Source organism: Electrona antarctica (assembly GCF_951216825.1).
Source record: "Electrona antarctica genome assembly, chromosome: 7".
NCBI classification, from domain to species: domain Eukaryota; kingdom Metazoa; phylum Chordata; class Actinopteri; order Myctophiformes; family Myctophidae; genus Electrona; species Electrona antarctica.
The window spans coordinates 29382192-29409294 of record NC_136812.1 but is presented as its reverse complement, the minus strand read 5'-3'; the positions used below and the strand labels follow the sequence as shown (position 1 = coordinate 29409294).

Genomic DNA, 27103 nt, shown 5'->3' with positions numbered 1-27103 from the left:
ATAGCCTGGATTTCAGAGGTCTGATTTCTGAGGGGGAGCTAGCTATCGAAACGTCTGATTTTGCTAGACTAGAGTGACCATCACACAAGTGTACTAATAATTCTGACGAATTTCTATAACTCACAGATATCTTAAATCAAATAACTTGTGCCATTGACAAGCTGTGCGGATGCATTTTCAGTGCTATGTAACTACATGTACTACTATAATGTACTACTATAAGTACAGAGAAGTATATATCCTCTTGTACGGGGCTACAAATATACACAGTGAACACTTTCCTTAATATTTTCTTAGATAAAAAAAGAAAGAAAAAAAAGTTAGAAACAATATAACAATTGGCATAGTTCTATATAGTTGGCATGTACTAATCATACTGAAAACTGAAAACATGAGAGTCTATTCTTTCAATATATTACATGTACTGTACATTGCTAGGATCCCATGCATGTCACATACAGTAGTGCTAGCATCCCATGGTGGGTAGGACAATACAGTAGGTTAAAGCAAGGCCACCAGCAGTAAAATGTAATTACAGTGCACCCCGACATCAACTTCTTCATGTGGAAAAGCATAGATTTTATAATGTAAAGCTACAGACTAACGTAAGCCCTGAAGCCACAGAAGCCATGATAGAACGCCTGTCTTATCCACATCAGAGCTGAAGGAACATTCATTTTCAGATCTAGAGGTTTTCAAAAGTTTTGTGCACAAGGCACACCAATGGACAAGTCAAACTCACAAAACACCACTCTATTCAAAGTGAAAATAACAGATCAACAAGCTCAGATGCTTGACGTGTTGTGAGTATGCAGATCACAAAATACTGATATTGTAAACCAATACTTTTGTATATTTGTATTCAGTATATTGCTATAATGTGCAAATACTGCAAGATTCCAAGGCACACCTGTGTGCCTCGATCCACCATTTGGGAACTGCTGATCAACTAAATGGGAGAGTGGGTTGACCAGACACATGTTACTATAAATGGCTCAGTCTTGCTACAAGCCAGGTAATATACACCCTGTAGCCAAAAGACCTCTGCTGGTTGCTGGTTTAACTTCCGCTGCTCTGGGGTTGAGGTATGCCAGGGATGTGCTCATCTTACTAATGGTGCGTGGGCACACATCTTGTTCCTGGCTGTGAGCGGGAAGAGAGAGAGAGAGAAGTAAGAGAGAGAGAGAGAGAGAGAGAGAGAGAGAGAGAGAGAGAGAGAGAAGAGAGAAAGAAAGAGAGAAGCTGAATTTATACTCAGTTGCGTGCCAGTGTCACCACATGTCACATTTGTGTGTTGTGTGAAACACTTACACACACCGAAAGCAAAATCAGGGCAAAATGGATTGCTATTTAGCTCTAAACAGAGAATACACAATAGCAGAATACTCGATATAGACTCAGTAAACACAGTCTTGCGATTGAGAAAGGCCGCCATAGGCAGACCTGGCTCCCAAGAGAAGACAGACTGTGCACCCACTGCACACAAAACGAGGTAGAGACTGAGCTACACTTCCTAACCATCTGCCCACTGTACCAAGACATCAGAGACATATACTTTCCACGGATTACAATCACCCAAGGAGAGTTTGAAAACATGACTAACTAGAAAAAGTGCCCTTCTGGGCACAGGTCTCCACCAGGAGGATAGGAGTGTGTGTGATGTTTGGCAAAATGTTTAGGAGTAATATAAATGTTTTTTTGTTTGTTTGTTTCTTGCAACAATTGTCTTCATTTTGTTGAGGAAATGCAGAGCCAGATCAGTCTTGTTCCACTTCTGCTTTGGCAATGTAAACGTACGTTTTCTCATGCCAATAAAGCTCCTTTGAATTGAATTGAATTGAATTGAATTGAATTGAATTGAATTGAATTGAATTGAATTGAATTGAATTGAATTGAATTGAATTGAATTGAATTGAATTGAATTGAATTGAATTGAATTGAATTGAGAGAGATCAGGAGGGAAGGCATAGAGTGTGATCAATAAAGCACTAGGAAAACCATTCTAAAGAAGCACTGGGAGCTTGGAAACAGGTGGGATGTAAAGAGGCAAATAAGTGACATAGAATAGATATAGCAAAGAGAGCCAAATGGAGGGATATACGGATTGACGGGCCAATCAATGTTCTGCCTGTAGCCGACCCCAGCAGGGTTACCCAGGGACATGAGAGCCATATGGGAAGACACGGAAACATAGCAAACGTAATCTGACTCCCATCAGCCTGCAGGGATTCCAACCCAGGCAAATTGGCCAACCACTCAATTGTTCAGAGAGAGAGACAGAGAGAAAGACAGAGGAGGGAGTGGGAGAGGGAGAGAGAGGGCGAGGGAGAGAGAGGGCGAGGGAGAGAGAGAGAGAGAGAGAGAGAGGGAGAGAGAGAGAGACAGAGAGAGAGAGAAAGACAGAGGAGGGAGTGGGAGAGGGAGAGAGGGAGAGAGAGGGCGAGGGAGAGAGGGCGAGGGAGAGAGATGGCGAGGGAGAGAGGGCGAGGGAGAGAGAGAGAGAGAGAGGGAGAGAGAGAGAGAGAGAGACAGAGAGAGAGAGAAAGACAGAGGAGGGAGTGGGCGAGGGAGAGAGGGCGAGGGAGAGAGGGCGAGGGAGAGAGAGAGAGAGACAGAGACAGAGACAGAGACAGAGACAGAGACAGAGACAGAGACAGAGAGAAGACAATGTTATAGACCAGGAGAAAGTGAGAGATGTTGAGGTGCACTTACAACTTAAGCTTCCAATAAACGCGGTGCTTGGGTAATAATTTACTGAGGTGACTGACTGACTAGTTAACATCCACATCCGAGTTCAGAGCGTGCAGCATTGTTCAGAGCGTGCAGCATCGTTGAGCTGCACGCCTTTATACTTGATGAAGTATAAAGGCTTTATTAGAGACAGGAAGGGAGGGAGGGGGAGGAAGAAAACAAGAGAGGACATGAAGACATAAGTAGGCTGGAGAGAGGTATCCACGGCAACGGGCTTCGCTCCGATGTGCAGCCAAAAGCCAATGTTACAAGATGGTTACTGGGCAGCTGAACAAACACTGGATCCTACACATAAGTGCCCCCGCACACAAACACACACACACACACACACACACATACGCACGCACACAAACACGGACACATGCAAGCACGCACGCACGCATGCACGCACACACGTAGTCCTACCCCTTAAATAAAATTGCTCTTTCACTTTGTGATCATGTGAAACACGGCCAAAAAAAGATATATATATATATATATATATATTTTCACTACCAGCTAGCCTAAGCCTACCAATTTTATTTATTTTACAGCATTTCTTACTTGAATGTATTGTTCTGGTAACTGAGTGAGAAAAAGTAACTGAGTGTCAGACTCAGTCAGAAGTTAAAACATTTTGTACAATAAGCTGTTTTAAGAAATGTACTCTGATTTCATGCCACAAGACTGGAGTAGATCATGATGAAATCCTACTGTATGTATTGAATCGAGAATCATTTTGAATAGAGAATCGTTTTGAATCTGGAAAAAAAATGCTGTTGAATTTTTTTAAAAAAAAGTTTTTGGATTGAGAATCGAGTTGAATCGAATCGTGACCCCAAGAATCGGAATCGGAATCGAATCGAATCGTGGGACACCCAAAGATTCACAGCCCTAATAATAAAGTTTATAATGTGTTATGATTAAGCTTATAAAGTATAATGATTATTTATCATCGCTTATGTATAGTCTGTCTGTGAGTTTGCAGGGTACAGTATAAATATTGTGAGTTTGCAGGGTACAGTATAAATATTGTGAGTTTGCAGGGTACAGTTTAAATATTGTGAGTTTGCAGGGTACAGTATAAATATTGTGAGTTTGCAGGGTACAGTTTAAATATTGAATATTGAAAATATTGAAAAGTATTAACAAGAGCTTGCGACTAAATAATAACTACTCTGGATTCATTGGAACACAGGTGGCGCTTTTGAACATAAAAGGTTTCCAACACGATTACTGAGTGTTGGTTGGCAGGGTGATGTCATACATACTCTGCCAGGTTACTCTGTTTATCCTTCTCAGCCTGTTTCTTTGTTTATTATTTAAAAAAAATCAAAAATGTAATAAACATAATGTTAAAAATAAATAAATACATACTCTGCCAGGCCTTGTGTGTGTGTGTGTGCGTGCGTGCGTGCGTGCGTGCGTGCGTGCGTGCGTGCGTGCGTGCGTGCGTGCGTGCGTGTCACGGTGGTGGGGTGGGGGACGTCTGTGACTCACAGTGACGACGGCGTGCTGCCTCACTCCTCAAACACCCGTGTAAAAATAGACACAGAGATGGGAGTGTGATACGCTGTGCATCTGTGAGCGTGTCAGGGCCCAGATTAGACTCAAGCCCCTGTGATTATTATTACACCGGGTGAAGATACAAGTTAATCACAAGGCATCTGGGACCTGGCTTGGTTGGGAATCTGTGAAACGTATGCGCGTGTCTGGATACGTGTGCGTGTGTCTGGCTGTCTGCATACGTGTGCGACTGTGTGTTTGCGTGAGAGAGTGTCTGCGTGAACAGGAGGGAGGGTAGGTGGTGGGTCAGGTGAGAGTGTGAATCTACAAAGGGTGGGACTATACACAAACATAAATGAAAGCCAGTAGGCTCCAGCTGGACATGTGTTAACCCAATGTATGCCAATAACGCGGAATTCCGTTTTATTCTCCAGCCCCCGCCTGTGCCAGAACGTAAAAATCCATCTTTCTTTAATACATACGGATACGGTTCTGCTCCAAATGAGCCAAAATCCAGTGTTTGGAAGGTTTGTATTCCCTCTTCTTACATGTGCGGACAAAAACAACACATCGCCTGTCTACCGCAGCCTAATGGTCTCCTATGAATACAATATTAGGGGGGCTACACTTCCAGGTTGCCCTGGGATCTCTTCTTCTACTGTGGTATTTTGCGCATTTGACTGGCACTGGCCTCACGATGAAGTATTGTAGACAGACACACATACAGACAGATTCAGTTGTCAAAATGTAAAAACATTCAGGTAAGAATAGAGAAGTACAGAGAAGTCATAACACTAAATTGGTAACAAAATAATAATAATAAATGAAAGTGTAAGGATGACTAAACTTCTAACCTGGCCTACTCCTGCACTGGTCAGGTGTGCAAAGTTTAACCAATCAGGGTTCTTTGTAGGCCACAATAGGTTGCCTATAAAGAACCTAGTCTGGTTAACCTATCCCCCTTGAATATTTAATTCTGCGGATTGGGTTCAGTACAATTTACAATTTACAATTTAGGCATTTAGCAGACGCTCTTAATCCAGAGCGATTTACATTAGGCAGGAACAAAAGTATGGGAATACATCACATATATAAAATGCATTTATCAAGAAACATGCGTAAGCTAAGAACGTAACTAGAACATATCTATATAATGACACTATACATATTAACTATACATATATACTATACTATCTATTATACATTTGAAAACGTGTGCCCAAGCCCAGGAAAGGAACATAAAGTCACCAGCTACTACGTCACTGACACGCTGCTGACACGCTGCAACACGCTGCAACACACACTGCAACAACACACTAACACGACACAGCCTTACCCTCCGCGTCGATCCACGGCTATCTCCTCATGTCGCGCCGCACGCCCACACTCAACAACACCCGCGTAAAAACTGTCATTGCACTGACACTACAGCCGCCTCCCGTCCAGACTCACAAACAATATCAATATCAATAATAAACACAAACACGCCACAAGCACCGACACCCCCGCCTAATTTGTTGCCAGGTCTATGAAAACAAGCCCAGAAAAAATGCCATTCAACACGCTACTTACAACTCGCTTACAATTCGCGGACCTGGCAACACTGCATCCTGTTTTCCCATTGGCTACGCTTGCTACAACACGCATTTGCACTGCATCTTGGGAGCAACACAGCTTAATGTAGGGGTCACCGATTGCTGTGCTACATCCCCCTCATGTTCTCACCACCCCGTTCGGCTACACCACACACACTAACCTACACAATTCTCCACATGCAACACAGGGCCCTTATTGGCTAGCCCCCTCACATGGCGATCCCCACACCCGAGGCGCATATATGGATACGAACAACAACAGCAACACCACACGCACACGCGCGCGCTGCAACAACAAAAAGCTACGTACAGTGTGTGTGTGTGCGCGCGCGCGCGGGGGGGGGGGGAATTTGGATCGCCGCGCGATGCAGCGCAAATTGCACTACACTACACAGGGCTCGACAGTGCGACTACGTACTCGCATTTGCTACTTCACATATCACCGTGCAAGTTGTACAATTCACTTTGTAGCACCGGTGCGACTACACAATCCGATCTTTAAAGCTAAACGTTGCGCAGTTTACATCCAAAAGAATGTGTCACTCTCTCGGTTCTGCACCGCTGCTGGAGAAGTATAGCACTGTCGAAGGCAGCGCAACTACTCCCCCCCCCCCCCCCCCCCCCCCCCCCCAGCGAGGGAGGAGAGAGAAGAGAGCGAGAGAGAGAGAGAGTGGCAGTGGCAGCCAGCAGCGATGTAAGATGAGCCTGTGCATTTCACGCTTTTCACCCAATATAACTTCAACGCATAGGCAATCAAGTCAAGACCATTAATTAATGACTGCTGTGTAGGGCTGACGATTGCGTGATGCTTATATGTACAGGATTCTATAGGTCACCACTTTTGGTGTGACACACACACGGCTCCTGTCTCTGTTTACAATGCGTTGTCAAGATTTTGGAGAAGACTGATAGTTCCTCCTTTAGTAATTACGCTGTGGAAGTATTCACAATAGACTACTTTTGGATTTATTGGGATTGCCAATTTGGGGAAAGGAGGAGGAGGAGGTGATCAAGCTCCACAAGACCACATTGGTGGCTCAAGGCTGCATTTATTTCCCTTTTTCCCCCTCTCGACGGTGCATGGGATGATGTGACCCCCTCCAGCAGGCTAGGGAGCCCCGCTCAGGTTAGCGGAAAATGACCGCGGGGTGCGGGTTGCCAGGTTTTTTTATAAGTAAAGTCTTCAAAACAAAACACATTAAATTCCAAAACATATATATATAATAATATATTTGAATTCACGTCATATTTTGCGGAATTTTGACCTACTTTCTCTGTTCATTGTCAATGGCAAATATTGACACATGTGGGGACTAAAGCTGTATATAGGATAGGAGGGCCCTCACACACATGATTTCAAAACTTTTCATCGTGCTCCTAAAATAATTTGCGTGCTACTTGGAAAAATGCAAAGCGTCGAGCCCTGCTCACACATACTACAACACGCTTAAAACTCGCGCACCTGGCAACACTGCATCCTTTTCTCCCATTGCCTATGTTGATAATTTGTTGCCACGTCTATGAAAACAAGCACAGAAACAATCTACACCTGGTGTGGAACAAACGGGACGAACCAAGGCGCATATATGGATAACAACAACACCAACAACACTACACGCACACGCGCGCACGCGCTGCAACACAAAACAGCTGCATACAACGCGTGTCACTGTGGACTTCTGTACCTGTGGACTTCTGTATCGCAACGCGGGGCAACGCAACTCTGGGATGAGCGGGCCGAAGGCCCGCGAAATTCTATGCTATACATATGTAGGCTACTAGTACTTCAGACTGATTGTCATTGGATTGTAAAGTGCTGTACCATCACCCTCCTGCGAATCTATTCTATACCCGTGAACAACAACCAATTAAAACAGCATAATAAAAAACACCAGATGAGTTTAAATAGTGGCACTCCAAAGGATTGCAAGTCAAGACTTTCATCTCAAATTCACATTTTCTGTTTTGCTACATCAAACGGCTAACATATTTTGGCATAGAGCTTTCATTAGAGCAGGCCTGTCGAACCCATTGGGGTGAGGGTATATGTAGTATAAAAACATTGATGCTCTAATGATTAGAGCATCAATGTTTTTATACTACATATTGACTGTAATTGATTATTAGGTGTGCAACAGTTAATCAAACGAACCAATGTTATTGATTATTTAAAAAATAAAACAGAAATTACGCATCGGGTAACACTTTATGATCTTAATTTTAAAACCACAGAGAGAAATAAGCATCCACAAGCCCAAAAGAAACAAGTTGAACTACTTGAACTAATTGACTATTTTCAAAAATATTAATATTTTGAATATTTTTGAAACATTTTAACAACACAAATCCTGTATGTTGGGGTCCCTGACAACCCAAAAAAACACAACCCACAACTACCAATATTCACAAGTGATTTTACACAAAAACAAGCCAAAGTCGTTTATAATAAGCAGACCTGGCAACACTGATGACTGTTATATTGCACTCGAGGGTGATGGGGACAGCTGGAAGGATGGCCGGCCCGGTAGTGTCATTTGGTAGACTTTTTCTAGTCAATACAATAATCCCTAAAATAATAATCAATAGTTGCAGCCCTACTGAGCACCCACAGCCGAGCTAGGTGTCAATCCAGGATGCACACCTACTCTAAATTTCCATGTAATTAAAAATAATTGTGCCGATTACAAAAGGAGTCTGGCAGTGTAAGGTGCGAAAATGACTTCACATCAGCAGGTGTGTGTACTGAATTCCCTTACAAGCGTACAAGCTATCTGTTGAAGCACAGGACATGACTGGCTCAGTCCTTCCAACCTCCACAGCTGACCTGCCAGCCTGAGACATTGACTCAAATGTTATATGTTTGATGTTTGACATCAAACATTATGGATATGTGGAGAAACTGGAGATGTGTTCAGGGTTCACTCAGGCCTGCTGATATGTGGTAGCAGTGGTAGCATGGCATTGATACGACCTCCCATTAGTTCGACCATTACTAACCTTACTAACCCTATCTCTAACCCTAACCTAAACCGCAAGCACGGGAGCAGCGCATGTTCGCCAACCTAAATGCATGTTCGCCAACCTTAATGCATGTTCGCCAACCATAATGCATGTTCACCAACCTTAATGCATGTTTGCCAACCTTAGTGCATGTTTGCCAACCTTAACACAATTTTTGCTAAGGACGTGTATACACGTCTTTTCAAATCAAACCGCAGGAGGCCTTGCACGTGTATACAGTACACGTCATTAGGGCTTTTTTATTGATATAAAACCAAAAATGATATATCGAATATAAACGCTTCTATAGAGCGACTTTAGCGTGACCAGTGTGAGGTAAGAATGGAAGATTATGCCTCCCGGTATTTGGGGGGAACGGAATGGGGGGACCTTTCAGAGTAAAATCTGCCATATCTGCTGGCACTCTAGCACCTACGTATATTTTGAAATATGCTGGCGCATCCGTTTTAACAGGGCGTTGTTGGCTAAGCGCCATATATCCTCTCACAAGAGAAATACATAGAAATGATGTGACTAAAACAAACCTTCCAACATGTGCGTGGAATCGTTAACACAAACGGCATTAAATGCAATAATCAATTATTCAGAGGTGTACCTGCCAAGTGGGAAGCTTCCTGCTGCAGCGGCCCCCTAGTGGGGATCAAACCGGAGAAGCAGCTGCCAGCCCTCCACAGGCCCACCACACTCAGCCTGAGTTGTGTGCTTCATTAGCCCTGCCTTTTGCCTTCCAGCCCCCGGCCAGCCTTCCCTCGACTATCACCACAGGTATGCGGGGCTGGCAGACTCACACACGTATGCACTTGTGTGCTTGCACACAATAGCTTGCACACACCCACAGATATACATACATGCATATCGTCGCTGACTTAAACCGTACATTTTCAGGAAAGAACCTGTGTTCCTTCCAATGGATCCAATGTACCACAAGTTCAAGCAGTTAATACTTCTCATTGGTTCAATATTTATAATATTCACAGACAGACTTCAGGTTAAACTTTAGCCTAGCATGGCCAGACACTGCGTAGACTTTACAGTAGTCTACGCAGATATTGTGGAACATGCATTTCCAAGAGGCAAAAAATGCCTCTGGTGATAAAACCAAAAACCCTGCCCAATATTTGCATACTGAGCCCTGATTGGTGCCCCACAACTTCGGGGGCCAGGGAAATCCAATCACAACCGAGCGGCACCAGACCAAATCTGCCATGGGCTATTTGGTCTGGCAGATTCGTCTGGTGTCCAGGATAGTTAAAACGTAATAATTGAGTGCACACACAAAGTCCTCCCCACACAGCTACAGTACATTACTCTGCACTGCATGAATGAAAGAAACAAGGGGGCATGGTGGTATAGTGCTGTCGCCTCACTGCTAGAAGGTCCTGGGTTCGATTCCCGCTGGGGACACTGTGGGCGCTGGGGGTGTGTTCTGTCCTCTTTGTTGGCAGAGGAAGTGTAGCACCCAGGATTACATTTGATAATTGACACTGGGTGATAATGGGTTGCAACATCGTGGGATAAAAATGATAATAAAATAATAAAAGAAACAGCGGCATCGCTAGATAAGCCACTGGATAAATCGTGAATTGAGCTTTTATGAAAGCAGTCACTTACAATGTGGCAGGGTGGCAGCAGCACTCTAGTCTAAACACAAAGCTGACCTTTAAGAGAAGCCATGAAGGGTGTATCCATGTGTGTGTGCGTGTGTGCATAAGTACATGTGTGTTCTTGTTCTAGTTGCATACAGAGAGCCAGAGTGGATATTGATCAGCGCCAAACCCATAGAGCTATAAAACGGATAGAGACCGACCTGGAGCGTTAGCCCCCCCCCCGCTATTCATTTCAGTGGAAGTTGCTCAGTGGCGTTTTGAAGCACCCGGAAGACTGCCGGAAGTATAATTATAACTCAATGGCCCGATCGAGCGGAAGTTTAGCCTAGCCTAGCCCCGGACCTCAATTTTGAGGTCCAGGCTTACGCACGTGACATCATGAACGTCCGTCCACTTCCAAGTGCTGCAATTCCACATTTCGCCAGTAGGTAGTGGCATCTTCAACGTTGGATAGCCTTACTGGGGGCTTGGCCCAACCACCTGCTAAGGAACACTCCTCTCAAAACCATAATGGGAAACAATGTGAAATAAAGTCTGTGTGTGACTTATGACTTGATATGATGCCATGTGACACACCAATCGGACGTCATTGTTTATCATGCCTGTTAATGACTGTTAATCGGATACAGTTGAGCTCATTACACGTAATAGGACACTCCCTCCAGAACAACACATTAACCTGGGGTTTATCTAGTCTGGCTGCTTTCCTTCTGGTGACCCACAAGAAAATTCACTCGGACAGCCTTCAGTTTACTGATGTCCATCCAACAGAATCAGAAGAAAATCACAATCTAACTAAAAATGCAGTCTCTGTACGTACATACGTCTGTACTGTACGTCTGTGACCGTGGGACCGACAGGGCCCCTGCCCAGTGTCCATATATGGAGCTGGACTGTTCTGACATCATTCTGACTAGAGATATGGACATGCCTTTGGGCATGACTGACAAAGAACTCGATCTGGTAAATGGTGCATTTATATAGCGCCTTTATCCAAGGCGCTTTACATATATTGTGCATCAATTCACCCATTCACACACACATTCATACACCGATGGCGGCAGAAACCATGCAAGGCACTAGCCAGCACATCGGGAGCAATTAGGGGTTCAGTGTCTTGCTCAAGGACACTGAGCCATGAGCCATGTAGGGCATGCATTTCCAACTTGCATCGTTCCAAGTAGGCCAGTGCCCAACAGGCAACGCTGTAGAGGCTCCAACGGGCACCGCTTTAGTCAACAGTAATCATTCCAAAAATGTCTTACTGGAATGAATATGTCCTTTTAACCAATCTGTATTGTAGAGTATGTTAATACAATACATCTAGCTACTTTTCCAATGAGAAATTTCAATCCTGGAGTTGGGTAGGACACTGACTGGTAAACAATATCAATAAAGCAGAAAGCGCACTATATGGGATACTAGATGCACCACCATCTTTAGTTTGTAATTCAGAAATTGTTGCAATTACCTCCGTCCATCAGTAGAGGGAGTAAAGGGGAATTTCAATTTATGGATTTCAGTCATGGACTTACAGAACTCCATAATGCAAGATTACATTACAGAAAATATGAATAATGATAAGGGGAAAAAATGTGTAAGGTCTCTAATTTCATTAGGACAATATCAGTCACCAGAAGCAGGGACTTGTGAATTCCCCTTCAAGCTCTTTTTGTGGTCTGATTTAACCACACACTGTATTTTATCAATACATTTTCCACACTTGGAATTATGTCATTTATTTCTTACCCAAATTGTGATTATTATGTCTTAGCAATATTACTGGAAATGATTTAACCTTCTCTAGAGACTAAATAACACTAATAATCTGTAATACTACACCTCAACACAAACGCACTGAAACTCCTTTTCTATCTAACTGGCAATTGAGATTAAATGAATGAACAAAGACTAGGAAAACAACAACAATAGACACTGACAGATAATAGAGGCAGAAAAAATCTGTTTGCAGAAGGCCAGTCACCCAGTCGGAAAGACACTGAATGGAGCAGAACAATGGCAAAGAAGAGACCACCTGGATAGCACCTGTTGAGCTGCACTACAAGAACACATAGACTAGACTTATGGACATTTTGTGTGTGTGTGTGTGTGTGTGTGTGTGTGTGTGTGTGTGTGTGTGTGTGTGTGTGTGTGTGTGTGTGTGTGTGTGTGTGTGTGTGTGTGTGTGTGTGTGTGTGCGTGCGTGCGTGCGTGCGTGCGTGCGTGCGTGCGTGCGTGCGTGCGTGCGTGCGTGCGTGCGTGCGTGCGTGCGTGCGTGCGTGTGCTTGCATGAGTGTGTGTGTGGGTGGTTGTCCTTAGCAAGATACGGGATTGGAAAATGTTTTTCACTTTCAACGTCTTCAAAAAAGTCCTTCAATATTGGCATGGGGCCAATGCCTGTAAGTGAAAAGAAAAAAATGCCATTGTTGTATTAAATGGGGTTCGATTTAAAATCCATTGACAGAGCTTGGGAAAGTAAGGGCACACAGAGCATGTGACTTTGACATGCTACAGGTTTGGAGGTTAGACACGATATTGTAAATGCAGGAATTAATCAGTCTACACGTTGAAACATCAACACATGTCCCGATAGTTTTAGGATTAGGAAAAGTGCCCCTCACTTCACATGAGTGTGATTTTTTACAGCATGCCACCGAAGGGTTCAACCGCCCAAATATGGAGTTCCACTGAGCTCTGCACTGACCTCCAAATACTGAATACACATGAAAGTCACCATAATTAGACCCTGTCTTGTTATTTCTCAGTTTTGAGGCTGCTGTAGAATTTCACAGTCTTGTTAACTATAGATTCATCACTGCTGCTGGTACAGAGTAGGCTATTCTCTCTGTACCAGTAGCAGTCCTATTACTTTGTCTGTGTAGGCCATACACAGACAGACAAATCCTCACTGTTTGTGTATGTATTTGCAACTGATCTGTAAACTCTCGTATTTAAATACTCAGGACTTAGGACTTTATGTGGTACAATGTGTACTGTCCAACAGGTCCTGCTCGCTTCCAACACAATTCAATTCAAGCTAAATGTGTAAGAGGGGGTCTATGATTATTTGTAAGATTATATAGTGAAGACAGTATGATAAAGACTAATCCTTTTAAAAGGCCAACATCAGAAATTGTCACTCCAGCGATGTGTGTCTGTGTGTGTGTGTGTGTGTGTGTGTGTGTGTGTGTGTGTGTGTGTGCGCGCTATCCATGGTGCTGAATTGATCCTTTGGCGCTACAACTAAAGCATTTCAAAGAGCAACTGCAAGTAAAAACTGACTGGAAAGGACAATTTGCCTGCTTAAACATATTACACAACTTGTCTACCGACATGTAATCTCTCAAGACAGATTCAGTTCAGCAGCTAGACATACGTTCCCAGAGTGGCTGATATGTAAGGTAGTTCTCAACAGGGGTCCCGATACCCCCATGCAGGGGTAGCATAATTGTTGGACTTCCAGGGGGTCCCCAGCTAAATGGTTAGGGACTCATTATTTGAAAGGTGTTGGGAACCATATGGACCCTTGCAGGTGACTCAGTAACTGAGTGTACCAATGGAACCAATAGGACCCCGGGTCCATTTGGTTCCCTTTTGTACACTCCCAAGAGATGTACTCTAAGGATTAGGATTTTACAGTGTAAATTGAGAGATTTAAAAAACAAAAACAAAAAAGTCTCAAATGGGTGTCTGTGGCCTAAATGCATAATGAATTGAACGGGGTTCCTTGAAATTATTTAAATGGTTGAGAACCAGAGCCATAAAGGATCAAGCTTACTTGTGTGTCATCTTACCCATTATTGCCACTTTACAGTAATATGACCAGCCCAAACGAAAAGGATATGGCCACTCCGTGATTTTCTTAGCGTACTTCCTGACCACGTTGTCCTCCCCGAAGATGAAGAGGGACCTGTTGACGGTGAAACAGTTCTGTCTGACGGGGATGGGGTTGTACAGGGCCATGGTGCGGGCACGCTGCGCTTTGGTCTGCTTGAAGGCTGGGGAGATGCCACCTGTGGACACCGCTGCTCCATCGCGGTTCCGGTTGCGCTCAGAACCCCCATCCGTGGAGCCGAGCATGGCCGGAACGTCCTCTCCGAACCGAGCCATTCTGCCCAAAAGCAAACGAAACGGGATGGAGGAAGCGAGAGAGAGAGAGAGAGAGAGGGGGGGGGGGACGCAGTTAGGTCCTATAGCAGGGCGCGGCACGTGCTCGGTTTGTTGTATGACATCAATTTGGGGAAATCCTGTCTTAACTGAATCATTCGTACATTTTGTTAAAACAATGGCTGTGTGTCCAGTTGTTTCACTCTGTAGCTGTGTCCAGCGTTTCGCGTCCTCAACGAGGAGCGAAGACTACACGTCACACGGGTTTCCTCCAAGTGCGTTGTGCGTAAACCAAGACGCGAAAAACTATTAAGTTTCGTAGCCTACAATTTAATACTCCAGTGTCTTAAATGAAACCTAACGACCGTGAGATCAGAATCGATTTGTATGATCCATCGCGCAGCGCTGCATTGTATCCATCCATCCTACTTGTAACATCCGCAACAGGTCAACGTCTTCAGAACAGTGGTTCCCACTCCCGACCCCGAGCAGTAGAATACTCACTCGTTCTAAAACATCTGTGCACTTCTACCGATCCTCTCTCTTCTTTTCCTTAGTTTGATCCCTGAGAGCAGACAACACAGCGATCAGTATTCAGTAGTAGGCTACCGTACCGCGTGAACGGAACGCACGAGGAAAAACTTTTCGCCTTTTCAACAATTGTTTTCTTCCTTTCTTTCTTTCTTTCGTAGGCCTAATTCTCAAATCAATGATGAACATGAAACCGGTTGTTCACTGAAATCACACGGGCGAAAAGAACAGCTGCCCTGGTGCTATAGGTAGAAAGAGCGAAGCATCTCTCTCTCTCCTCCGCTAAACTAAATTGACTAAACTAAATGCATGATGCATGCATCCCCCAGCAATGCAGTGCCCACTGCACAGAACCATGGATTACGGAATGGAACGCCTCTCACCACGCATCCTTTAATTTTTGTTTTGGGGACCAACCAAATAACAAAAACAGGAAGGAAGGGGGGAAAAAAAGGAATCACAATAATCTTATTCGTGAGTTTGAAATGTAGTCCTACACCTGCCATGTGAGGACCAACACTTTTCAATTTGTCTGATTGGCATACAAATTGAAACAGCTGTGTTGGTCCCCGTTCACGGACCACATTGAAACACATGAATTGTTTAGTGAACCGGACCCGAGTTGTTCTGTACTTTTTTGTTATGAGCTTGTACGTAGATCTGCATATTTTTGGCTAATGTTCCCCCCAGAATGTGGATGCTGGGGTTCAAGTGGTTAATAACCTGAAATTCTAACTGAAAGTTAATATAGCATGTTGTATATTGACCAATTATGCACCAAGCCACATCCCCCAAGTGGGATATAAATAGAATAATCAATTAGCATCCAAGGGGGAACCTTTTTAAATTGAGGCAGCTGCAGTCTGACATTTCCATGCCAACTTGTATCCAGCCCTGTTTGGGGGCGAGCTACGTATTCAATTGTCACCAATGAAAATAGGGAAATAGTGTTTGCACAAAGCCACTAGAGAACAGATGGAAAAAAGCCTTGCCTAAGATGTAAGTAATAACTAGTATTAACTAATAATTGCAATGTGACATAGTGTTATTAAGTTTAGGTTCTGCTTTAATGGCAGGTGACATTTCCACGGGGAAAGCTAACCAAACAACAAATAATAAATTAGAAAAGCTGAAGTTAACAAATTCCTAATTTATTAATTCTATCATCAGAAATGTGAGAAAGCATCAAACAATAACTAGCCCTGTCACAATTTCATATTGTAATGCAGCTGATCTTAATTATTTTAGATAATCACAATTATTTTTGCATAATCGTCATAATTGGTTCCATATTGAAAGATGTTCATACATTTTCATTAAAAACTAAATATAGTGGATATAGGCAAGCTTGAAAGTAGGCTATAACATTTTTAAATATGACCGTCAGATCTTTGTAGAATTGTCATACTGTATCTACCTATGCAGTATTGATTACGAAGCCTAAAAGCCAATTTAAATTGAATTTGTTCCAAACAATGTTCAATGTCAAAAACACAATTGAATCAATAATCCCACTTATTTTTATGACAATTATTCGTCAGCTATAATTTCATGATCGTGACACAAAAACTACAAAAAAAACTCCAACACAATCCTATAATTTCTTTATGAGAGTACACGTTGGGGACACTGGCAGCACTGTTGAAGCACTATTCCGAGACTGATGGGTACTTAATGATGGTAGTAGTTATGATGGAGGCAGTGATCAACGGCGTGTGACATCAAACACATTAAAGCTCAGACAAAACGTCTGTGTCTGTATGGATGGTAAAAAATAGAACACAGAGCAGAAATCAATCAGGCGACAATTTATTTTTGCAATGTGAAAAGAGATACCACAAACGTATTCAACAGTCAGCCTAATTAGAAGCGTAATTGGTAAAATAATTGGTAATTGGTCACAATTATGACACTTGTTTTGTTCTTCTATTCTTCTATTCTACTCTGTCGGGTGGAAACCTCATATGTCCAAAACTGTTACTTTTCAGGATTCAAATCCAAATATAGCAAAAGTAGCAGATCCGCAAGCGTGACATGTGGTGCCGAAGTTATGCTTTTGTGTGACACTGTAGCAGAGGGTGTTCATTTTATGAGAAAACACAAAAAGTTAAAATATGGAGATACTGTACAGTAAGAGGTTTCTGCCCGACAGCAACAATAATCTCAGCAACTACAAGTAGGTGATATCATGACCTTGAGGGAGGAATCGGAGGATAATAGCACAGCAGCAGTCTTTTACTGGCTCAGATAAGACTTATTATTCAATGTAATTAACAGGGGGTGATTAGATAGCAACACAATGACACTCTAACAATAACTAGGCTCTTAGAAGTCGGATGCCTGATTTATACTTAGTTGTGTGCCGGTGTCTCACACTACAAATAGCAGATGTACTAAGTTCACAAGGTGTGTAGATCGTGTAGCTTGTAGATCGGCTATTTTCGGTGCAAGACATCGATGCACAACCAAGTACACCGTAAATCAGGCTCGAGTCTGAGAAGCCTATTGGGTGAAGTGGGCTGTTCTGATTTTGGAAAAAAATTTTGACAGGGAGAACTCAAATAATATGTTTTACATTGTGGATCTATGAGCAGCAGTGGCCTCCAGAGGCTCAAGAAGCCAGGTCTTTTGACATGCTTCTCACTCATCTCCTTACCATACCAGTCCTATACTATTTGCTGTATGCAAGATTTGTTCTCCGCATTTGACCCATCTGTGCCGTGCTTGGGAATCATTTGATCTAACCCCCCAATCCAGCCCTTGATGAGGACTGAGTGCTTAGCAGGGAGGCATTGGGTCCCATTTTTGCAGTCTTTGGTATGGCCTGGCCGGGAATTGAACCCCAGGTTTTGGGGCAGACACTGTAACTATAAGGCCACTGAACGGCTTCACTTCCTGGTTCCTGGAATCTCTTTTTTTTTAAATATATTTTTTATCCCACGATTTTGTAACCCATTTTTCACCCCTGTGTCAATTATCTAATGTGATCCTGGGCTCTAAGAAGAATCTCTTCTTTTTTTTTGTAACTTAATTTTTATTTGCAGAAAAAAATAGAAATGCAGACACACTGTAAGGGTTCTTGTTCATCATTAGCAACTTTAACAAGCAACCTAGATATTCCAGTCCATTCATGAATGTCCATTATTATCATCAGTGTCGACCTGTTGAAATCTATACTCAGTCCATTTCTCCCATCTTCTGTGAATATATCCTCTTGCAATCTCAATGTATGTTCATTTCTTCATTACAAATCTTTTAATTAGACTATTTAAACCATTAATATTTAACGACATCTCCCTTAAATCGTTACGTTGCATCTTGGGTTTTCTTTCCCTGCAAATACAACAATCACAACTTTACAAAACAAGACAAAAAATAAATAAAAAAAGACTCCCAAAACAAAAGGGGCTCCTTCCCCTTGCCCCAAACCCCTGTTGGTGGGAGAGGGGTATAGCCTCCACTAGTTGGAGGGCCCCTCTCTAGCGATAGAAAGGTCCTACAAAGGATCTTTCCATCCTACTAGAAAAAGTCCAACATAATCAAAATTCACTCACAAACCCTTACCCCCGTCATGACCATTTGTATTTAAAACGAGAAGTATTTTATTTGGTTATCTTATTTTCGGAACTCCTGCAGTCTCTGCTTCGCTCGCCTCAGAGCCCTGGCTCGATTTTCTGGCGAGAGCACGTCACTCCCCCCCATCTCCAGTCCCTCCTTCCTTCCAGCGCGTTGCCACTGTGAAGCTGCCGCTCCTCTAATTCTTTCCTCCACCGTGGCCTCTGGCTCCCTCACCTGGACGTCCAATCCTCTCGTTCTCATGTCTCGGGCTGCTTCCAGCGCGTTGTCATATACCTTCGGTCCATTCTCCCATCGTATCTTCATTTTCGTGAAGGGCGTCGAGAATCCCACTCCGTTTTGCTTTAACACTTTTTTGATTTCGGCATAAGATTTTCGTTTCATAAGCACTTCCACTGGATAATCATAGTCGAAGGATAGCTTCTTTCCATCCAGTTTAATGTCCGCCTTCCAGGCTTCTTTAAGTATCTTCTCTTTGGTCTCGGACTGTAGGAAGTTAACCACGATGGACCTCGGATTGGCTCCTTCTGGGGGCTTCTGTATGGTCGCACGATAACAGCTTTGTATTTCAAGATCTGTATGCTCAGACAACTTGAGCTCTCGTTGTAACAATCTCTTCACAAAGTCAGTCACATTGTTGTCTTCAGTTGCACATTCTGCCACGTTGAATATACGGATGTTGTTTTTACGTGACTTGGCCTCTAAATCTGTTATCTTTGATTGCATTCTTTTCTGTTGGTTCAGAAGCAACAAAATCGCGTCCTTGGCTTCCGCGTTCCATGCCTCCGTTTCTGTTATTCGGTCTTGCATCTCTCTCACCTCTTTCTGTTGTTCTTGTACTTCCTTGTTGATCGCTTCGAGTTTGGTATTTATTTCTAATTTGAAGTTTGTAAACTCCTGTCGCATGTCTCTTTTAAACTCTTCTTTGAATTTTGAAAAAATGTCCGTAATCTCTTTCTTTAGTTCTGTCATTTCTTTGGTGATAAAATCCTTCATCCCATGGAGTAGGTCTCCAGCGAGGTCTCGGTGTGGCGTGCCCTCGCCATGCTGCTCTCCTTCCAACTTCTTATCGTCGCGTTCCGTTGTCTTTTCCGACTGCATTTTGTTCTTTGTACTTCTCGTTTTCCTCCCCCCGCTCATATCTCTTTTATCACGTCTTTGAATTTGTTTTATACTTATACTTATTCGGGGGTTAAACTTATATACACGGGAGCTGCGGGTTTATGCTGCCATCTTACTCAGCTGCCTACCGGAAGTCTCAAGAATCTCTTTTTTTAAGGTAAGGCCACTCAGGACCCCAGGGATGCGGCATGACTCTCATCATGGGTGGCAAACCTTGACACGGGAGGTTCGATGAAATGCATGGCAGTGAATGGAGCCGGCTGGACCAGCTCATGAAGAAACGCTATGAAAGCTTGCGACCTTTGTCATATAATCGGTTCAGAAATTTGGTTGCCAGACAGGAAATGATGGACAGTCTTGCGATATACTTCAGATTCTGTGCTCTATAAAATTACACAGTGTACACTTCAAAAACAACGTCTTTAATTTTCCTAAGCCGAGTATTTTATAAAGTCTCAATCGTTCAGAAATAGTGTTGGTTCATAAGCTCTCTCTGGCTCTCATAGACTCCAATGTTATTTCACCAAACCTCCGGTATGAGTTCGACACCCCAGTGCAACGATTCGTGGATCCGGATCCAGATCTTCAAATAGTAAAATCAATAGGAAGTTAAAATTTTTTTGGTGATGTTCTATAATCTATATTGTCTGAATCAACTTTGTTTGTGTTTATTTATGTACTAAAAGAGTGACTTTGAGAGCTGTTTCAGCATAGGCTACAATGTAAGTCAATGAGGAGCATATTTTGAATTATCAAATTCTAATCACTGCAGAAATAATTTTTGATTTGTTGTCCACATTTGGAGTTACATCATGGCAAGGTAACTACACAACCCAAACCTCTACCAAAGTGGTCTTGCACTTTAATTATACTCTAATGAAGTGCACATCATACACGTTGGGTTTTGAATGTTTGTCTGTGTAAGGCTGGCACAACTAGCCAAGAAACACATGTGAATCATCCCCAACTAAGTTTACCAGACTCAACGACCCTAATGAGGGCCATGCTATAGATGTGGGAATAAAGATAAAAATAGAATGTCTCAATGGGTCTACCTGACAAGCTTGTCTCTAAACCTGGTCATTATCATACCCAGCTGTTGTAGTTCTAGGGCTTCCCACATTATAGTGTAGTGTTGACACATGAACTTAATATCAATGACAGCTACTTTGTTTTCCCTAAAAGATAAAATGAACATGGATCTCGTTATTATTGGAAAACAATATTATGGCCATACAACCCTAGCTGAATACGTCTGATCTCGTCCAGTCCCAGAAGCCACACAGGGTCAGGCCTGGATAGTATTTGGATGGGAGACCACAGGGCAACAGTAACTGTGGAGAGAGTCCCTTTGGTCCCCCCTGGCAGGTCCAGTCTATTACTATGAATATTATGTGTTGAAATATCCATGAGCAAGACACTTAACCCATAACTCCTCCCCGGGTGCTGTATTAATAACGCGTGCGTGTGTGTGTGTGTGTGTGTGTGTGTGTGCGTGCGTGCGTGCGTGCGTGCATCATGCGCGCACCGTGCTTGTGATAAATTGTATCCCCATCTGAGTAAGACATGTCCACACCTTTTCATCAGCACTTTGAATGTACTTGATGACAAGACTGGTATAGGGGCTTTTATTGTGAACATATAGTATAGTAGAAAGAAACAGTAACCTGTACAATACTGTTTCAGCTGTGTCTTAAGTGATTATAAATGCACAAAGTCTCTCCAGTCTCTGTGTGTGTGTGTGTGTGTGTGTGTGTGTGTGTGTGTGTGTGTGTGTGTGTGTGTGTGTGTGTGTGTGTGTGTAAGTGCACAGCCCGGTGTCGAGTCAGTCGGACCTACGGTTGTCCAGAACCGCCACAAAAGGCCTCTGCTCGGGCCAGACTCCATATTTGGGCATTCCTAACAAAGAACTCAATATATGGGCATAAAAGGGGACACAGCTGACATCACTTCTGACATCACTGCATAGACTCCATATTTGGGCATGCCTGACAAATAACTCCATATATGGGCATAAAAGGGGACACAGCTGGCATCACTTCTGACATCACGATGACTAGCTCAACAGAATGATAAATTGGCTAATAGATGCAGATCTATTTCATTTACAGATCACCTTTGTACAGGCCAATATGCCCAAAGCACGAGATGCACTCCTAGCTGTGGATATGCCTGACAAAGAACTCCATATATGGACATAAAAGGGAGACATAATAACTGGGTGGGGCATGCATTTCCAACTTGCATCGTTCCAAGTAGGCCAGTGCCAACGCGCACCGCTCTAGTTAAGATAAAGAACCCAAATTCTGTTCAGACAGTATTCACATGGCTTGTGAACATGTTTTAGAGATATAATTAAAAAATCACACCCGTGTGAACTGAGTGGTGTAAGATCTTATATAGACTGATCAGCTGTGGTCTGACGTAATGTCTGACGTAATGAAATCACACCCGTGTGAACTGGGTGACCATAGCAACCGTGCTCATTTTTTACGAACAGACAGACAGACAGACACGTAAACTAACAAATCACACCCGTGTGAACTGAGTGGTGTAAGGTCTTATATAGACTGATCAGCTGTGGTCTGACGTAATGAAATCACACCCTGTGAACTGGGTGACCATAGCAACCGTGCTCATTTTTTGAGCAGACAGACAGACACGTAAACTAACAAAGCCAGTTGTAGGAGTGGTTTACACCACTCAAAAAAGTTAACTCACCCTTACCACTCAGAGTGTGACCCATTACTTTTATTAGAGCATATCACAGTGACACCAGAGGAGTCAGAGTGGGGTGGTAACAAAAAGTTTATTTAGAAGTTTGTGAAAAGATGTTGGCTTGATGGCCCGGGTATCGGAGGAGACCCGAGGCTTTCTTCACCCTCCCAATGACTGATTGTGGGGGTTAGCAGAGATGGAGTACTTGTAGAGAGGCTGGGGAATTGGGAATTGGCTATACTAAATTGGGACTAGAAGGGGAGAAAATGTTTTTCTTTTATCTTGAAGGGGCATGTTTTGCACTAACAGTCTTTTCATTATGTCTGCCCACGATCTCTGTGATTTATACAGTACGTTTGTTTACCTCAGTCACTGATACTAAAATCTGATATTTTATTTTTATTTTTTCTATGAACCTGTGACCACCCATACTGTTATAAAAAGGAAATAAAAAGATTTTGAAAAGAAAGAAGTTTGTGAAATGTCAAGTGAGGACAGTAGTTTATAATTTCACTGAAGAGGACCAATTCTGATAAGGCTTAACAACGGAACTTAAACAGATCACTGTAACCTGTGCAGTGCAGCACAAAGGCACTGACATCAGCTGGGAGGATTTGTGATGCTTGCTTGCCTAACTACAGCATAATATTTTTTTTCTACCTGTCATCTTCACGCTAGTTTCCATGGCGACAAGACAACCATAAAGGGCTGATGCCGTCCTCCTGCGTAAGATACCTCATGCACTTTCTCTGCATGAACTGCACTGGCCTCTAGAAGTCAAGGATGAAGGATCTCATCCACAACAGTAATAGAAGAATCAATCTCCACACCCTTAACCCTCAGAGTCATGAATTTAGATAGGCAACAAATTAAATAAATAGATAAATAGCCTCGAGTGGCAATTAATAAGGTCAATGCACAGAAGAAGACTATAAGAAGATGAGTAAGAGGAATATGATGAAGAAGATAAAGATGATGACATTCGGAAGAAGAAGATTATGAAAAAAATGTAAAAACTAAATAAAAACATAATTTGATTGTGAGTGAGAACTTGCAACCTTACACACGATGGAGTGTCACATCTGTTGCAATATCACAAAATATCTAAAAGGGGTAGTTCACTCAAAAAATACTTATTTTCTATCAATTACACAGAACAGAATACACACCCCATGAAGCCTTGAATTCATGGAGATGTGTTTTTGTTGCATTCCTATGCCAATTAATGACAGTGTCATTGGTCAATAGGAGACTCAGCCATAACTCTTCTTCTTTAATTCATGGTTTTGAAAGCTGGTGTATTTTAGAGCTTTTTGGTGGTCTTAATGTTCAATGTTCAATGTTGCCATTAAATTATCTTTGACAGAAGCCTTGATCTATAAGATTACTATGCGTTTCAGTACGATACATGGTGAGCTTGTAGATCCGCTGTTTTGGGGGCACAACACAGGTGTGCAACTAAATATAAATCAGGTAGGACTATAACTCCAACCATAATCTTAAACCTAACCTAATAATTTCTAGCCCTAACCATAACCTGAATCTTTTTCAAATAGTAAACTTAACTCCCCAAATCATTTTAGCCATAAAACAACCAAAACGTCTATTCCTCAAATTCTGTTATACTTGTGGGTAGGGTTGTCCCGATCGGATCGGGTGATCGGAAATCGGCTCCGATCACATGATTTTCAAAAGACCGGAATCGGGGAGAAAAGATCTGATTTTTAATTGTCTAATGATATTGTGATATGGGATAAGTGTTATATAAAAATATAAAGATCTGATCGGGAAAGATCGGTATCGCTATGTCTCAAAATCAAATGATCGGAACGGATCGGGAGCAAAAAAATGTGATCGGGACATCCCTACTTGTGGGGACAAATATAGTAATACACGCACACGCACGCACGCACACACACACACACACACACACACACACACACACACACTTACAGGGCCTCGTGGAGAAAAAACATATTTGTACAGAATGTTAGGTACACACTTGACTATATATAATAATAATAATAATAATAATAATAAAACGGTAAATGGTGCATTTATATAGCACCTTTATCCAAGGCGCTTTACATAGATTGTGCATTACATTCACCCATTCATACACTGATGGCAGCGGAAACCATGCAAGGCACCAACTAGCACATCGGGAGCAATTAGGGGTTCAGTGTCTTGCTCAAGGACACTTCGACAGTAACTCTGGAGGAGCCCGGGTTCGAACTGGCAACCTTGCGGTTCCCATCCAGGCACTCTACCCCTGAGCCACCGACGCCCCTAATAACAACAACACATAAAAACATATAATGTTATTATATTATATATTATATTATTATTATATTATTATGAATTATTATATTTATAAAACAGAGTGCTACAGGGTTTAAAAGCATGGCATAAGAACAGCATATAGGCAACAAACAATGTCAATTACAGGACACAAACTAAAGGGTCAAGTTAAAAAAAAAATAGGTAAAGAAATGTAAGAGAATGCTTTGTTAAAAGGTAGGGTTTCAAACCATTTTTATACGCATCGGTGGACTGTGGTGCTCTCAGGTGTACGGGGAGGGAATTCCACAGACATGGGCCTGTCTAGCAGAAGGCCCTGTCGCCCATGGTGTGGAGCTTGGTGTTGGGGACGTGGAGAATATTCTATTCTCTTCTATTCTATTCTATTCTATTCTACATAATAACTCCACACCAGCCATGGTCCGGACATGGAGCCTGTGGTAGCATTAAAGAAAGACACTTCAAAATGACCCAGATAAACATCATGCTGGGTCAATGTACCACTGGACAGGCTGGAGATTATTATTAAAATGTGAAAAAAAGGAGAGTGTAAACACAGAAGGCTGGGGAATTAGGACGTAGAAACACACAAAGATCATCCAAGCTATTGATGTAGGGAGATGAAGGGGCTAGGCGAGGGGAACGCTCTATTTTTAGCTTCATTGAGATGGTAATCGTTGCCACACGAGGAGTTGGCATGTGTGCACATACTGTATGTCCATCTGTGTTTGTATATTTGTCTTTGTGTGTTCTGTGCCTGTGCTTCTGTGTCTGTGTTCCAAATATGTTTTGTACTGTACTGTACTGTATACCTAGCACAATAAAGTTGGTTTGAAGATGCAGTATCATTATAATAAATATAAATAACACTGCTGTATGTACTGCACATATGATTATGTGGCCTTGATCATTGACCACAGTTAACATTATGAGACTCACTCATTCACTCTTCTAAACAAAAGAAAAAAGAAAAGTAACTAGCAGACAGCAACCTTAATAGAAAGTAATTACATTACGTCTGTCTGTCTGTCTGTCTGTCTGTCTGTCTGTCTGTCTGTCTGTCTCTCTCTCTCTGAATGTCTATCACCCCCCCCCCCCCCCCCCACATCTCTCTCTCTCTGCCCAACCCAGATTCCTGTCTTGCACTGTGTTGTCTTCCTCACATTTGTTTCCTAGCAACCAAACTGGCATGGCCCCTATATATTCTCAGCCCCACAAAGCTGTCACCATAACCCTAGATTTTATGGAATAACCTATATAAATCATCACTCCCCACTGGGAGATGAATTATGGCTGGTGTCTATAGACAAATAACATGTTCTACCAGCAAGTTCCGCCATGTTACAGTATGGGATATAAAGAATAATATTAGATTGGCCAAAGCAACAGGTCATCACTTACAATCATCGTCCAAATAGAACACAACAAAACAAAACAAGACATGTTCCTCATCTTACCCAATCTATTTCAGTGTGTTCAGCGTAAAGACAAAAGCAATAACTTATCTGAGAGGTTTTTTTCTCCCAATTTTTTGAGTGGTGTAAACCACTCCTACAACTGGCTTTGTTATTGAGTGGTGTAAACCACTCCTACAACTGGCTTTGTTAGTTTACGTGTCGGTCCGTTTACGTGTCTGTCCGTACCAAAATGAGCATGGTTGCTATGGTCACCCAGTTCACACAGGTGTGATTTCATTACGTCAGACATTACGTCAGACCACAGCTGATCAGTCTATATAAGACCTTACACCACTCAGTTCACACGGGTGTGATTTTTCAATAACAGAAGTGACTCTGATCACTGTGGTGTGTGGTCAGTCTTGGATTTCCGCTTTGAAATTGTGATCAAATAGACAAGCACCTAATATTTATTCAAACATGGTTCATGTATGTAATTTTTTTGTAGTCTGATAAACAACAGGACCCCAGGAAGACTAGAGGCTCAGTCATGTGTCTCTAATGGGGATCCTTCAATAAACATAAACACAGAGGAAAGCCAGCAAGTAATAATTATGCCTATTGTGTAATATTCTGTGGTGCTGCTCACTGCTCATCCGATTGCTAGATTATATAATTATTAATAGTTTGTAATGTACTGTATGTGTACACCATCATGTATTCAACATGTCACAACATTGCAAACCCACTTTCTGTATTGTGCTGCTGTTTTTCTTGAGCAGTGTGAGTGTAGCTTAATAGCCTATTTACAAAATCACTAGCATAATTACTTAGAGACTGTCTCCCTCTTGTGGCAAACAGAACATACTACAACGGTAATCTGCTGTTACCG

At 42.5% G+C, this 27103-nt stretch overlaps 1 protein-coding gene across 1 annotated transcript in view; it reads right to left on the bottom strand.

The window, feature by feature from the left end:
* cacna1ea (calcium channel, voltage-dependent, R type, alpha 1E subunit a) overlaps nt 1-27103 on the bottom strand; it is a 191087-nt gene that overhangs the window by 115140 nt on the left and 48844 nt on the right. Inside the window, exon 3 of the mRNA XM_079505454.1 lies at nt 14293-14570. Within this exon, the coding sequence (XP_079361580.1) occupies nt 14293-14570 (278 nt within the window). The remainder of the gene's footprint in view (nt 1-14292; nt 14571-27103) is intronic.